We start from the raw sequence: 17,196 nt of genomic DNA, 5'->3' as shown, positions 1-17,196 counted from the left end.
ATGGTAAGAGCAGAGAAGTGTAGGGAGATGCAAGAGATAAGTTTTCATAATATGTGACAGTCATGCACCGACATTTGAATCGACAGCGTCTGATCAGGAGTGAAATATGGCATTGTGCATGGAACGTTGCGTTCAACAGTACTTGTTAAGGTTTTTGAAGCTGAGTGTAAATGAGAGGACAGTGGATGTGGTACATTGGATTTCAGCAAAGCCTTTTGATAAGTTGCCACATGACAGCTTGGTCTGGAAGATAAGGACCCATGCGCTCCAGAGAGAAAATAAAATTACCTTGAAGGTAGCAAACAACGTGTTGTGGTTGAAGATACCTCCTCAGAACGGAGGCTGGTAACTAGTGGTGTGCCGCAAGGCTAGAAGTTGGGACCTTTGATATTCGTTATTTGATAGCAATGGTTTGAATACGAACGCACAAGGCTTTACTAGTGAGTTCACAGATGACACAACATTAATGGATGTTGCTTTCAGTGAAGATTGTCATACTTACAGGGGATATAAATGGACAGAGGATTGGTAAATGGATTGTAAAACCAACACGAGCAACAACGGTTTCATGCTGAGGCTGGTGACGATGTGGAGGGACCTGCCAGAGGAAGTGGATGAGGCAGCACAATTGTATCATTCTGGAAGCAGTTGTGATGTGTAGATGGAGTGAAGAGGACAGGAGGGAAATGGGCCCAACACAGAAAATTAGGACAATCTCTGTGGGTACTGTGGTCAGCATTTTCACGTTGGGCTCAGGGACTGTAGGTGTTCTTGTTTGTTCTGTGACTCTATCAGTAGGATGCGCCAGATACCACTGGACAGACATACAGACATGGCAGGGAAGTTGATGGAAGCAAGGAATGTTTGGTCCCTAAGGCAGCTGCCGCTCTGATACAGGGAATGGAGATACTGTCATATTTGCAAAGTAATCATACTCTTTCTGACTCACTGTCTGCTTGTGTGTAATTCAGAGAATCGTCAATATGTGAAGTTTTCCTGCATCAGGACAAAAGTGTAAACAAGAAAACAACAACCAACAATCGTCAGTCAGAACCAGAATGGCTACAGGTATGATCATTGGATCGTTCTAATTTAACGTCTGTCGCATTTGTACATATTAGTTGAGATGAAGAAGCTTACACAGGCTGAGGGATGTTTCTGAAAACCGTTTTATGTAGCCAAGCCGAGAAAATTTGCAGCGTTGGGAATAGCTGAGGATCAGGAGACAGATCATTGTAGGTAAATGTGTGATGTGCTTGGGTATTTTAATACCCCAATGAATATCTGGGCTCTGGACAAATGAAGAACGTGGTTTTCTCAAAATACGATTAAGGAGCTTCAATGGTGATAAGGCACAGGAAATATAAAACAGCAGGAGAGAAACGTGGAATCAAGGAAGGCTATCTAGACAATATAATGGCATTGGTGAGTAGGATTAAAGTGAACCCCTCGGCGTTTCAAGAGGGGAACTAGAGCGGGGAACACGCAAAATGATGGAGGAACTCAGCAGATCAGGCAGCATCTATGGAGGGAAAAGTGTTTTCTCTGAGTCAGAAAATGTTCTCATCCGGTTCAATCTTTTGTAATTAAAAATTTCAATCTGCAATCTCTCCAGTACTAATATATTCTTCCTGTAGTATTATTACCAGGACCGCACACGTTATTCTAACTGGTCCAACCAACAGTTTATAAACCTGTCACAAGATCTCTTTGCGCCAGTATTCTGTGCTGCAACTAATGACAGCAAGCATGCTAACCGTCTTATTCACACATTGTCTACCTGTAATTTTTGGAGTATTGCAAGGTCAAAGTTCACTGAATTCATCATCAATGTACATGTATGTCTCCGTATATAACACTGAGATTCGTGTCCTTCCGGGCGAGTTAGCCGACTGCATATGGAACTGGCGAAGAGGAAGGAATCAGAGGGTTAATAATAGAGTGCCATTCAGTTTGGAGGGTTGTGCCCAGTGGTGTGGAAGGATGCTATATCCACTGTTTGCTCTTTATAGTAAAGGTTTGGTAGATAAAATTAACGTTGTTCATTAGTTTGCAGATGGCATCAACATTGGTGGTAAAGTAGGGTTAGAAAAATTTACAAGGAGACTGAGACGACCGTGGAATATGCTGTAATGAATGGGTTCACTTTGTAAAGTCAAACCAGGGCAGGAATTACACAGTAAATTGTCGGGCCCTGGAAAGCGTTGTAGAACAATGGGAGGTGGGGGACCAAGAGTACAGATGCTCGATTCCCTGGAACTGTTCATACACGTCGGCAGAGCAGAGCATACATGTCTTTGAGATGGAAAGGGTACAGAAAAGTTTCCTCCAGGCGACTGGACAGTGAACGTGTCAAGGTAATGGTCAGTAGGTGATCTAGGGACAGGACACTGTATGTCAAAGCGTGTGGAGAGTATGTGGTCCAGAGGATCCGCCTGTGTGTAATCCGGTGGCTGATCTGTGTGTGACCCTGGAGACGGGACAATGTGTGTATCCAGGTAATAGTCAATCTGTGATCCAGGCGACTGGACAGTGTGTGAGTCAAGGCAATGGTTAGTCTATGACCCAGGAGACCGGACAGATTGTGACTCAAGGCAATGTTCAATCTGTGACCCAGGGAGTGGACAATACGCGTCTCGAGGTAATGGTCAGTCTGTGACCCAGGGGATCGGACACTTTGACCCAGTGGACGGAGAGTATCTGATCGATGGCGGACCTCTGTGTGACACCGGTGACTGGACAGTTTGTGACCCAGGGAGATTTTGATTGTGGAAAATAAACCCAGTGATATTTCCCGGTATCACCTGACACCATTCCATTAAGATCCTCTGGACATCAATGTGTTCAACTCCTGAGTAGCTAGTGATTAGTATTATTACGTCTACCCTGTTCTTTATTTCTGGGAGTGGATGTGTCCAGTCACAGGCTTATCGGGATGGTAACCTGACAGGAGGTGTATTTCACATTCACAAGTACAGCCCCATTCCAAATCTGGTCAGGCAGAGTCTCGGCTTCATTATTTGATGGCTCTGGTCTGCTTTAGCTGGAATTTATAAAGATGGGGGCGGGGTGTCATCTCATTGAACCTTATCGAATGCTGCAAGGCCGAGAGCGAACAGATGTGGAAAGGATCGTTCCCATGATGGGGAACTGTAGATTGAGAGGGCACAGATTCAGGATAGAGGATCATCCATCCAAAACAGAGATGCGGAGATATTTCTTTAGTCAGTGGGTGGTGAATTTGTGGAATTTGTTACCACAGGCAGCTGTGGAGGCCAGGTCATTGGGTTGTTATTTAAAGTAGAGATTGATAGGTTCTTGATGGAACGCAGCATCAAAGTTATAGGGAGAAGGCAAGGAATTCGGGTTGAGGAGCGGAAAAAAAGGATCAGCCATGATTGAATGGCGGAGCAGAATCAATGGGCCAAATGTCCTAACTATGGTCTTATGTCTCTTGTTCTTATTGTAGCCACACATTGCGAATCCTTGTTCTGCTCGTATCTAAGTCACTCTAGTATAACCTGCAATTCATCATTTATTTCAGGTGGGAAATTAAATACGTTATGGAAAGCATTCGAGAGATTTTTACCAGGTAAATCATCGATTGAAGATGATCAAGACACGGGAAGCAAGGTACCAAAGCAGGGTCAAATTGAGAGCAATGTCCCACAATGCAGTCCGGCCGCAGAGGAGGGAGAGCATAGTCAGCCCAGAGACAGTGACGTCAGAGACACTGAGCAGGACCCTGGAACCGGTACAAGTGAGACGACTGTCTGTCAGCCCAGAGACAGTGACGTCAGAGACACTGATCAGGACCCTGGAACCAGCACAAGTGAGGCGACTGTCTGTCAGCCCAGAGACAGTGACGTCAGAGACACTGATCAGGACCCTGGAACCGGTACAAGTGAGGCGACTGTCTGTCAGCCCAGAGACAGTGACGTCAGAGACACTGATCAGGACCCTGGAACCAGCACAAGTGAGGCGACGGTCTGTCAGCCCAGAGACAGTGACGTCAGAGACACTGATCAGGACCCTGGAACCGGTACAAGTGAGGCGACTGTCTGTCAGCCCAGAGACAGTGACGTCAGAGACACTGATCAGGACCCTGGAACCGGTACAAGTGAGGCGACTGTCTGTCAGCCCAGAGACAGTGACGACAGAGACACTGATCAGGATCCTGGAACCGGTACAAGTGAGGCGACTGTCTGTCAGCCCAGAGACAGTGACGTCAGAGACACTGATCAGGACCCTGGAACCGGTACAAGTGAGGCGACTGTCTGTCAGCCCAGAGACAGTGACGTCAGAGACACCGATCAGGACGCTGGAACCGGTACAAGTGAAGCGACTGTCTGTCAGCCCAGAGACAGTGACGTCAGAGACACCGATCAGGACGCTGGAACCGGTACAAGTGAGGCGACTGTCTGTCAGCCCAGAGACAGTGACGTCAGAGACACCGATCAGGATCCTGGAACCGGTACAAGTGAGGCGACTGTCTGTCAGCCCAGAGACAGTGACGTCAGAGACACCGATCAGGATCCTGGAACCGGTACAAGTGAGGCGACTGTCTGTCAGCCCAGAGACAGTGACGTCAGAGACACCGATCAGGACGCTGGAACCGGCACAAGTGAGGCGACTGTTTGTCAGCCCAGAGACAGTGACGTCAGAGACACTGATCAGGACCCTGGAACCGGCACAAGTGAGGCGACTGTCTGTCAGCCCAGAGACAGTGACGTCAGAGACACTGATCAGGACCCTGGAACCGGTACAAGTGAGGCGACTGTCTGTCAGCCCAGAGACAGTGACGTCAGAGACACCGATCAGGATCCTGGAACCGGTACAAGTGAGGCGACTGTCTGTCAGCCCAGAGACAGTGACGTCAGAGACACCGATCAGGACGCTGGAACCGGTACAAGTGAGGCGACTGTCTGTCAGCCCAGAGACAGTGACGTCAGAGACACCGATCAGGATCCTGGAACCGGTACAAGTGAGGCGACTGTCTGTCAGCCCAGAGACAGTGACGTCAGAGACACCGATCAGGACGCTGGAACCGGTACAAGTGAGGCGACTGTCTGTCAGCCCAGAGACAGTGACGTCAGAGACACTGATCAGGACCCTGGAACCGGCACAAGTGAGGCGACTGTCTGTCAGCCCAGAGACAGTGACGTCAGAGACACTGAGCAGGACCGTGGAACCGGTACAAGTGAGGCGACTGTCTGTCAGCCCAGAGACAGTGACGTCAGAGACACTGAGCAGGACCCTGGAACCGGTACAAGTGAGGCGACTGTCTGTCAGCCCAGAGACAGTGACGTCAGAGACACTGATCAGGACCCTGGAACCGGTACAAGTGAGGCGACAGTCTGTCAGCCCAGAGACAGTGACGTCAGAGACACCGATCAGGACGCTGGAACCGGTACAAGTGAGGCGACTGTTTGTCAGCCCAGAGACAGTGACGTCAGAGACACTGATCAGGACCCTGGAACCGGCACAAGTGAGGCGACTGTCTGTCAGCTCGGAAGCGCATTGAACACGGAATTGTCAGGTGAGTGAAATATGAGGGTGGTGTGTTCGCCGAATGTGGCAGGGAGGGAGGACGTGATTCCTTGCAGGCGGGTTGGTCAGAGGGGGGAAATGTGTGGGTGTGCTACAAGTTTCTCAGTGAGGAACCCGCTAGCCCACGATGGGAAATGTACTGCCTGCCCCTGAGGATTTCCAGGATGTGTATTCGAGAAAATGCAGCTGCCCAGATGAAGAGAGCATTTTCAGGATATGAATTGAGGGAAATGTTCTCGCCAGGATGCTGAGAGTATCTCTGGGAAGCGACTCTCATTGACAGTCCCAACATTTATTCCCATTCTAAATTGGAATAGGTGTGTGGTTGGGGTGGGAGGGGATGACATCTGGCAAAGTAGTCCTTCTGGTAGTGTAATTCCCAAAGCATTGTTGGGTAGGTTTTGAGGCCACTCTTGGGGAGAGGGGCATATGTGTAAATATGGCCGATCCCAGTGTGGTTCCTTGTGGAGCATCACTGGTCAAAGATCGCCAGCCACGTTAAGCCTCATTACCACCTGTCTCTTATGGGGAAGACAATTATGAATCCAAAAGGCCAATTCACCGCAGTTCCCCAGCATGTCAATTTCTGTATGAGCCCATGTCGGACCTTGTCAAACATCAGGCTAACATCCAAGTAGACAATATCCATGTGTAACTTCATCCATCACATTTGTCACCACCTGGAAGAACTCCATCAAGTTAGCAAGACGCTAACCCCGCCCAAAGCCTTGTTTGCTGAACCCCAAACCACCTCAAACATTCTCTCTTTCATACTCCCATGAGGCAGAAGGTATAAAAGGCCGAATGTAAGTACCAGCAGCCTCAAGGACAACTTTAATTCTGCGTTTATAAGTCTATTTACCGTCACCTACTCTGTTATTATTGGCTCTCAATAATAATGAGTCAATTTTATATGTAAAATTGTAACATCGTGTATCTCCTAACTAATAAACACTCATTTAGACAACCACAATATACTTACGGAAGAGCAGAAAAAATACTCTTCGGGAATAACTGGATTTAGGGAACAACTGAAAATAGATAACAAATTCAAAATCAAGCCCGAAGGGAAAGCAGAAATCAGATTATCAAAAAAACATTTGATTCTGTCTCTCACTCGTGGTTAATAGAACTTCATAATATATAAACCGAATACTTCTGAAATATCTACATCTGATGAAGCATTAGCGTACAATAATCACGCTATTAACAATCACAAAGGAAAAGCTACCGTTATCAAAATAAATGGAGGCATTTTCCTAAGCCTACTATGGTTTTGGCTAGCTTTAAACCCGCTCTCCAATTTGCTAAATCGGACAAAATAGGGTATCAAAACAGGGGGAAAAAATTAATTATACCTTGTCACTCCTGCTGTAGAGAATGACTTGAAATTATTTGCTCTATCATCAGTAAAGCTAAAACAACTAATTAAAATAATGAAACTAATTTTCAAAGATATAAACATGAGCTTAAAGTAAACATTAAACATTTCGAAAGGTGTAGTAGAGCTTGTAGTGTATTGCAGAGCATCAGGATTCAATACAACAGATGGATCGATATGAAACGTAAGTATATTAAGGATATCAACAAACAAAGAGAATAGATCGTCGTGTGATAAAGAGAAATGTTTCAACAGAATTTACTTCTGGGCTAAATAAAATCTGCCAAACTGAGCTGAACAGTGACAATATAACAAAGACAATAAACATGTTCGCTCTGCCTATGTTAACGTATTCCTTTGGCATGATATCTCGGTCTGAAACCGATCTGGAAAACTTACAAAAAAATACTTGAAATAACACTCGAATGCACTTCGATTAAGACTACCTACGACAGTATGAGGAACAGGATTAACGGACATTAAAAAAAATACACAACAGTCAGATAAAAGTTCTCAGATTCAGAAACAGGTTTACTAGCACCGATATACGTTGTGAGATTTATTGGCATTTATTTATATATAATTTTATGCTATAGATAAATAATATACACCCCCCCCCGCCCCCGGCCCCCATCTAGTCCATATTTAGTAGATCACACTTTGGCAGCAATTACAGGTTTGAGTTGTGTGGAAATCAATTTTGCACATCTGGACTCTGCAATTTTGCCCCATTCTTTACAGAACTGCTCAAGCTCTGTGAAATTGCATGGGAATCGTTAGTGAATTGCACTTTGCAAGCCCAGCAAAAAATTTTCAATTAAATTGAGGTATGGACTCTGACCTAGACTCACGAGGACATCAACTTTGCTGTTTTTAAGCTTTCTTGTATAGCTTTGACTTTATGCTTGGATTTATTGTCTTGCTGGAATTTTTGTTTTTCCCAAGTCACAGTTATTCTGCAGACTACATTAGCCTTCCTTCCAGGATTTCCCTGTTTTTGTTGCATTCATTTTACCCTCTACCTTCACAAGCCTTCCAGGGCCTGCTGCAGTGCAACGTCCCCACAGCATGATGCTTCACAGTAGGAATCTTGTGATTTTGATGCTGTGTAGTCTTTGGCTGACACCAAACATAGCATTTAGTCTGATGGCCAGAAAGCACAACTTTGATTTAATCAGACCTTCGGACCCGAACCTTCCGGGTCTCCCAAATGCCCTCTGGCAAACTCTGGCCGAGATTTTGTTTCAGTTGTTTTTTTTTCAATAGTGCGTTTCTCTTTACAACAGTCCCATAAAGCTATGACTGGTGAAGCTCCCGGGCAACAGTTGTTGTCTGCGCAGTCATTACCATCTCAGCCAGTGAAGCTTGGGACTCCTCAAGAGTTGTCATAGGTCTCTTGGTGGCCTCCCTCACCAGTCCTCGTCTTGCATGGTCTCTCAGTTTTTGAGGACAGCTCCTCTACGCAGACTTACAGCTGTGCCATATTATTTCCATTTATTGATGATTGACTTAACTGTACTCCAAGTTGAAATCGATGTTTTCACTTTGACTTAAGTCTTTTTATGTTGATCATTGTCAGAAAAGACACATTAAATCAAATGTGCTTGAATGTTGTGAAACGATAAAACATGAAAAGAGAGAGCATACAGGTCCTTCGGCCCACAATCTTGTGCTGACCATGTAACCTACTCTAGAAAATGCGGAGTAATGCCCTACAGCATAACCAACTATTCTTTCTAAGCTCCATATAGGTATCTAACAGTCTCTGAAAGGACCCTTTGTGTCCGCCTCCCTCCAGCTTGCTGGCAGTGCATTCCATGTACCCGCCAGTATCTGCATGACATCCCTCTGTACCTTGTTCCAAGCACATTAAAATATGGCCCCTCGTGCCAGGTTGGAAAAAGCCTCTGATGATTAACAAGATTAATGCCTCTCATAAACTTATGCACCTTTATCAGGTCACCTCTCATCCTCTGTGGCTACAAAGAGAAAAGGTCAAGTTCACTCATCCTACACTCATAAGGCATGCTCTCCAATCCAGGCAACATCCTTGTAAATCGCCTTTGCATTCTCTCTCCACAGTATCCACATCCTTCCTGTAGTGAGGTGACCAGAACTGAAGACAGTCCTCCTCCAAGTGAGGTCTAACTAAGGGCTTTTTTAGCTTTAACAATCGTGTGGTTAGTCGGAGGGTTTTTCCCAGGGCTGAAGGGGCTAACACAAGAGGGCACGGCTTTAAGGTGTTTGGATGTAGGTACAGTGGAGATGTCAGGGGCAAGGTTTTTTTTGTTTTACGCAGAATGGTGAGTGTGTGGAATAGGCCTCCAGCGACAGTGGGGAAGGCGGATACAACAGGGTCTTTAAGAGTCTCCTGGATAGGAACAAGGTGCTTAGAAAAATAGAGGGCTATGGGTAACCCGAGGTAAATACATACATGGCAGCATTCTAATGCGAAGGGCCTGTGTTGTGCTGTAGGGTTCCTGTGTTGTGCTGTAGGGTTCCTGTGTTTCTGTGTTTCTGTGTTTCTGTGTTTCTGCGTCTCACGGGTCTTGAACTCAATCGCACAGTTGATGAAGGCTTTCTTAACAACACTGTCAATCTGCGCAGCAGCTTTGAGTGTCTTATGGACACTAACCCCAAGATCTCACTGATCCTCCACACGGCCACGAGTCTTATCATTAACATAGAAACATAGAAACATAGAAAATAGGTGCAGGAGTAGGCCATTCGGCCCTTCGAGCCTGCACCGCCATTTATTATGATCATGGCTGATCATCCAACTCAGAACCCAGCCTTCCCTCCATACCCCCTGACCCCTGTAGCCACAAGGGCCATATCTAACTTCCTTTTAAACATAGCTAATGAACTGGCCTCAACAGTTTGCTGTGGCAGAGAATTCCACAGATTCACCACTCTCTGTGTGAAGAAGTTTTTCCTAATCTCGGTCCTAAAAGGCTTCCCCTCTATCCTCAAACTGTGACCCCTCGTTCTGGACCTCCCCAACATCGGGAATAATCTTCCCGCATCCAGCCTGTCCAATCCCTTTAGGATCTTATACGTTTCAATCAGATCCCCCCTCAATCTTCTAAATTCCAACGAGTACAAGCCCAGTTCATCCAGTCTTTCTTCATATGAAAGACCTGCCATCCCAGGAATCAATCTGGTGAACCTTCTTTGTACTCAGTCTATGGCAAAGATGTCTTTCCTCAGATTAGGGGACCAAAACTGCACACAATACTCCAGGTGTGGTCTCACCAAGGCCTTGTACAACTGCAGTAGTACCTCCCTGCTCCTGTACTCGAATCCTCTCGCTATAAATGCCAGCATACCATTCGCCTTTTTCACCGCCTGCTGTACCTGCATGCCCACTTTCAATGACTGGTGTATAATGACACCCAGGTCTCGTTGCACCTCCCCTTTTCCTAATCGGCCACCATTCAGATAATAATCTGTTTTCCTATTTTTGCCACCAAAGTGGATAACTTCACATTTATCCACATTAAATTGCATCTGCCATGAGTTTGCCCACCCACCCAACCTATCCAAGTCACCCTGCATCCTCTTAGCATCCTCCTCACTGCTAACACTGCCACCCAGCTTCGTGTCATCCGCAAACTTGGAGATGCTGCATTTAATTCCCTCATCCAAGTCATTAATATATATTGTAAACAACTGGGGTCCCAGCACTGAGCCTTGCGGTACCCCACTAGTCACCGCCTGCCATTCTGAAAAGGTCCCGTTTATTCCCACTCTTTGCTTCCTGTCTGCTAACCAATTCTCCACCCACACCAATACCTTACCCCCAATACCGTGTGCTTTAAGTTTGCACACTAATCTCCTGTGTGGGACCTTGTCAAAAGCCTTTTGAAAATCCAAATATACCACATCCACTGGTTCTCCCCTATCCACTCTACTAGTTACATCCTCAAAAAATTCTATGAGATTCGTCAGACATGATTTTCCTTTCACAAATCCATGCTGACTTTGTCCAATCATTTCACCGCTTTCCAAATGTGCTGTTATCACATCCTTGATAACTGACTCCAGCAGTTTCCCCACCACCGACGTTAGGCTAACCGGCCTATAATTCCCCGGTTTCTCTCTCCCTCCTTTTTTAAAAAGTGGGGTTACATTAGCCACCCTCCAATCCTCAGGAACTAGTCCAGAATCTAACGAGTTTTGAAAAATTATCACTAATGCATCCACTATTTCTTGGGCTACTTCCTTAAGCACTCTGGGATGCAGACCATCTGGCCCTGGGGATTTATCTGCCTTCAATCCCTTCAATTTACCTAACACCACTTCCCTACTAACATGTATTTCGCTCAGTTCCTCCATCTCACTGGACCCTCTGTCCCTTACTATTTCTGGAAGATTATTTATGTCCTCCTTAGTGAAGACAGAACCAAAGTAATTATTCAATTGGTCTGCCATGTCCTTGCTCCCCATAATCAATTCACCTGTTTCTGTTTGCAGGGGACCTACATTTGTCTTTATCAGTCTTTTCCTTTTTACATATCTATAAAAGCTTTTACAGTCCGTTTTTATGTTCTCTGCCAGTTTTCTCTCATAATCTTTTTTCCCCTTCCTAATTAAGCCCTTTGTCCTCCTCTGCTGAACTCTGAATTTCTCCCAGTCCTCAGGTGAGCCACTTTCTCTGGCTAATTTGTATGCTACTTCTTTGGAATTGATACTATCCCTAATTTCTCTTGTCAGCCACGGGTGCACTACCTTCCTTAATTTATTCTTTTGCCAAACTGGGATGAACAATTGTTGTAGTTCATCCATGCAACCTTTAAATGCCTGCCATTGCATATCCACCGTCAATCCTTTAAGTGTCATTTGCCAGTCTTTCTTAGCTAATTCACGACTCATACCTTCAAAGTTACCCCTCTTTAAGTTCAGAACCTTTGTTTCTGAATTAACTACGTCACTCTCCATGTTAATGAAGAATTCCACCATATTATGGTCACTCTTACCCAAGGGGCCTCTCACGACAAGATCGCTAATTAACCCTTCCTCATTGCTCAAAACCCAGTCCAGAATAGCCTGCTCTCTAGTCGGTTCCTCGACATGTTGGTTCAAAAAACCATCCCGCATACATTCCAAGAAATCCTCTTCCTCAGCACCTTTACCAATTTGGTTCACCCAGTCTACATGTAGATTGAAGTCACCCATTATAACTGCTGTTCCTTTATTGCACACATTTCTAATTTCCAGTTTAATACCATCTCCGACCTCACTACTACTGTTAGGTGGCCTGTACACAACTCCCACCAACGTCTTCTGCCCCTTAGTGTTACGCAGCTCTACCCATATCGATTCCACATCTTCCCGGCTTATGTCCTTCCTTTCTATTGCGTTAATCTCTTCTTTAACCAGCAACGCCACCCCACCTCCCCTTCCTTCATGTCTATCCCTCCTGAATATTGAATATCCCTGAACGTTGAGCTCCCATCCCTGGTCACCCTGGAGCCATTAAGATTATTAAGATAATTAAGATTATATTCTGTCTTCAAATTTGAAACCACTGGTCACCGTCCTGAATGCAGAATTCGAACATCTACAACTATCTTTTGCCTTCTGTGAGCAAGCCAATTCTGGATCCACAAAGCAACGTCTCTTGGATCCCATGCCTCATTACTTTCTGAATGAGCATTGCCTGGGGAACCTTATCAAATGCCTTAATAAAATCCATATACAGTATATCCACTGATCTACCTTCATCAATGTGTTTTGTTGCATCCTCAAATAATTCAATCAGGTCCATAAAGCATCACCTGCCCTTGACAAAACAATGTTGACTATCCCTAATTAGATTGTGTCTCCAAATGCTCATAAATCCTGCTTCTCAGAATCTTCTCCAACAGCTTGCCCATCACTGAAGTAAGATTCACTGCTCTATAATTTACTGGGTTATCCCTAGACCCTTCCTTGTACAAGGGAACAAGATATGCAAACCTCCAATTCTCTAGTTCTTCTCCCCACCATATTGCTGATGCAAAGATCATCGTCAGAGGCTCAGCAATCTCCTCCCTCGCTTCCCATGGTAGCCTAGGATATATCTCCTACAGTCCTGGCGATATATCTAACCTAATACATTTCAAAAGCTCCAGCACATCCTCTTTCTTAATGTCGACACACTCAAGTAGCTCAGAATATTAACATAATCGACAGATTGAGAAACATCTGTTGAGAATGTAACGGTGAATTCTAACCAAGCCAAATTACCATTGCTGGCGACCTCCACGGATTTGTTATCCTTGCATGACGCGCCCTCAGCTCCAATAATAATTGTTACAAATGTCGATGATATATATTCGATCCTTGATTAGCAATCAGCAAACATACAATCTCGAAGCGATGAAACTGAAGTGTACCCAAGTGCAATTCCAACGTATTTGAGTGGATAATAATAAAAGATGTAACATCTGTCATTCCCCAGCTGTGTACTGCACTGAACAAAGCACAAACATGTAACCGATTCCCTTCGAATTTAACACACCCCCACTGATGCGACTGGCTACCATTAAAATAAAAACATCATAAATACACAGCAGAGAATACAATGCAGATAGAGAGCAGATACATAGCTCCCGCACAAAGGATCAGCTCCGATACAGGGTCTTCCACATGAAATATTAACATATTGTTTGTCTTGTTGAATAATTACAGCATTATGTGTTATTTATTTTATTTTTTTTTTGTCAACTTGCTGTTGAATACTGTGTGATAATGAACAGGTGATATACTCAAAGAAATTTTGATCGGAGTTCAGGTGATAATTATGGTATTATAGTCCTGCCGGAGAAAACGCACTAGTTTCAGGGGAGGATGTCTTGATTGTATTGTTCAGGATGTCAGAGTGCTTCTATTTTGACTCAAACCCTATATTGCCATTGCTGTCAATGCCAGGCGATATTAAACTGAAAGGAGACGGTGAGAATCAGGTGTGACTGAGAAACCTGTATAATTCAACGGCGAGAGTAATAGATGTTCCATTAGTCAGCAGAAATGTTTCAACCCACGCTGCTGTAACTGTTGTCCATTACTCACAATAGCGCCTCCAGTGGTAGGAGGACGAAACCAGTGGGCGCTGTCTGCTCAACCTGCCAAATCATTTCGTTGATTGGTTCCTGAAACGGATTTGCCTGCAATATGGCGAGTAGATACCGTGGAGAATCCTGGCTCAGTGTGCAATCCATGGACAGAGCGGGAATGGGTATTGCGTGACTGTGGGTGAATGGGCGCAGGTGTATCCAGCCGTGTCAAGACTTCAGTGGACAGGCCCAAGATGTTTGGAAATGTTTGCCTGAGTTTAAAAACAAAACGGTATTCTCCTTTATACCTCAATTAATGCCAAACCCTCCTGTTAATTTTGTTTGTTACAGAGCAGCAAAATCTGAACACAACTGTACTCAAAATAGCTGAACGGGCGTGTAATGGAGGAGTTCCAGTGACGTCAGGATCAGGAAAGGTCGCGGGTATGTTGGTGAATAATTTCAATTAATAAATGTTGTGCTGACTGTGTGTCTGGGTTTTATCCAATATCGGCAATTCACAAAATATTTGTGAAGGAACTGAGCAGAGAGAGAGTTAACATCTCTGGGGGAAACATTCCCCAATGTGGATGGAGTACAACTACTGTCTCCTCTAACAGATTGTGATCTACATTCAAATAGCGAGTTACTCCAGAACACATGGCATTCTGCATATGCTGAAAGTTTTAAGCAACAAAAGGACACATAAAATATTGGCAGAACTCAACAGGTCAGGCAGCATCCATGGAGAGGAATACACATTTGAGGTTTCGGTTCAGGACCACAAGGAATAGAGAGTAATGTGGCAATATATAGAATTTCCGTCACCTTCATTTCTAGTCCCGATGAAGGGCCTTGGCTCGAAACGTTGATTGCTTATTCTCCTCCATAGACGCTGTCTGACCTGCTGCGTTCCTACAGTATTTTGTGAGATATCCCAGAGGTTTGCTGAAGAAAAGGGTTGACCAGGCAGCCAGAGTAGAGCAGTGGTGATGGGCAGTAACAGGAGAGTGATGGTGATGGGTTACTATATTCTCAGGAATAAGCAGAGTCCTTTCCAAACAGAGAGGTACATTCCCGGGGACACGAAAGTGCAGCTTTCAACAGATGGAGCTATACCCACTCACACTTCCTCTCCCCCCTCCGGTCTGACCCCGTTCCCCCCATATATATATCGGACTGTTTGGTGATCTGGAGCACCATTTTTACCTTCCACAAAGAAAGTCGCTGCCCAATATGGGGTCAGTAATTTCTTTAATTTTCCCCATTTTCCTTCACAGGTCCGAGCTCAGTGATCACCGAGCTCCTGGCAGGCTGGAACGATTTCCAGCTGCTGCAGTTGACGGATTTCTACCGGGACAGGCTGGAGCAGGCGATGGAAGGAGGGGTGCACGGAGTGAGCCTGGCGTTAACGGCCGAGAATCAGTTCAGTGGAGAGGAACATCGGGTGAGCGGGAGGGAGAATGGGTTTGAATTTTCACACATCACAGGACTGATGGGTGTCGGAACTCTGACTCATCGGGTATTAAATTAGATACAGGAGAAACTGGGAAAAATGCTCTACATGGAATATCAAAGATGTGAATCTGAACCAGTGATAGAAAGGTGTGAAAAGACCCCGCGGACTGGTGGGTGGCTGCTCAGTGTTCAGAGTGAGTTGAGCAGGTAACAGTTGAGTGGGCTTACAGTATTAAATGGAAATATGACGGGAAGTTTCGGTTTGGGAAGATCGTGCAGCGTGGTAGCAGGACGTCAGTCAGAACCGTGGCTTTATCTGTGGGTGCCACAGGAGCTGGAGTGTGTTGTGTTCTGGGTGGAGATGATTGTGTTATAATCTGTAACTCCAAACAGTGCGGATAGGGAAATAGTGACATATTGTAATGTGGAATCACTGAATAAATCTTCACTGGAAAAGGTAAAGGAAAGGCATCAGGTGTCAACTGGTAATCGGCTGGCATGCTGGACACTGGCGTCTGAGGAGATGAAGCAAATAATATTTTCAGTAACTTCACTGAGACTGTTCACTCTGTTATAAAAACCTTCCTGACTTCTTTCTTCATCTGTGATGGTTATTTTCTGATTTCTGTTTCCATCGTCAAATCCGGAGAGGAATTATTTATGGATTTGGAGCCACGTCAATGAAGCGGTCACAGACCAGCCAGGATCTCACTGACTGGTGGACCAGGTTCACGGTGAATGTCTCTCCGTGTGCTCTGCACTCAGAATGTACAGTCCATGTCCAGACAGGATCAGCATAATCTTAAAAAAGAAACTTTTTAGTTTAATTTATCGAAACTATTTTTTTAAACTCCTTTGAGAAATTAGTAACTACATACTCTCTCTCATAATCACATTTTTTGCAATATCTTCAGGTCAGACGTTTCTTACAAGAATATTTAAGTAATTTTTCATATATACAAGACTCTGACCTGTTAGACATTATTTTAAAAATGAACCCTTTAGTGAAAGGTTTCATTGGGAAAATTTATAATTTACTATTACAACAGTATAACTATCTTTTACTTATGATTAAGCAAGATTGGGAAAGAGAGCTTAACATGACCTTGATAACAGAGGATTGGTTGCGAATTTTGAAGCTATTTAACTCTTCTTCGATTTGTGCCAGTCATTCTCTAATTCAATTTAAAATTGTACATTGTTATTATTTGACAAAGGGGAGATTGTCTAAAATATTTCCTAATGTAAATAGTCAGTGTGATAGATGCAAAACTGAGATACCTGCATTGACACATATGTTTTGGTCGTGTTCTGTATTGAAACAATTTTGGAAATCTATTTTTTCTACAATTTCTAAAGCTTTAAAAATCAATTTACAACTTAATAAATTGACAGTTTAGTTTGGTATGATTCCTTAATATATTCACGGTATTTCTATATCAGACGAATACGTAATTGCATTTGTCACATTATTGGCTAGAAGGGCTATTTTATTGAAATGGAAAGATGCCTCTGCTCCCACTTTGATACAATGTTTCTCTCAGGTGATGCTATGTCTTAGTTTGCAAAAAATCAGAAGTCGAACTTTTGATCCTAGATTTGAGTTCGAGAAAAGGCGGGGTTCTTTCGCCCGTTATTATCATTTGATTTGAGTTAATAAAGATGGTCCTCTTCTGATGCTTGGGTATATGGATCTGGTTGGAGGATTGTTGCCTTTTATTTCAATGGAAGCTAGTATGGCGCATAACTCCGGGTTTGTGCTCCAAA

At 44.4% G+C, this 17,196-nt stretch overlaps 1 protein-coding gene across 1 annotated transcript in view; it reads left to right on the top strand.

Annotated features, from left to right (window-relative positions):
• The window catches only part of LOC134342011 (uncharacterized), a 63,298-nt gene that overhangs the window by 35,315 nt on the left and 10,787 nt on the right, over positions 1-17,196 (top strand). Inside the window, exons 3-6 of the mRNA XM_063039952.1 lie at positions 972-1,068; positions 3,545-5,539; positions 14,323-14,415; positions 15,252-15,418. Of these exons, the coding sequence (XP_062896022.1) occupies positions 1,059-1,068; positions 3,545-5,539; positions 14,323-14,415; positions 15,252-15,418 (2,265 nt within the window). The 5' untranslated portion in view covers positions 972-1,058. The remainder of the gene's footprint in view (positions 1-971; positions 1,069-3,544; positions 5,540-14,322; positions 14,416-15,251; positions 15,419-17,196) is intronic.

The sequence above is a fragment of the Mobula hypostoma genome, unplaced genomic scaffold, assembly GCF_963921235.1.
Source record: "Mobula hypostoma unplaced genomic scaffold, sMobHyp1.1 scaffold_111, whole genome shotgun sequence".
Classification (NCBI taxonomy): domain Eukaryota; kingdom Metazoa; phylum Chordata; class Chondrichthyes; order Myliobatiformes; family Myliobatidae; genus Mobula; species Mobula hypostoma.
This window is presented reverse-complemented; position numbering and strand designations above follow the sequence as displayed.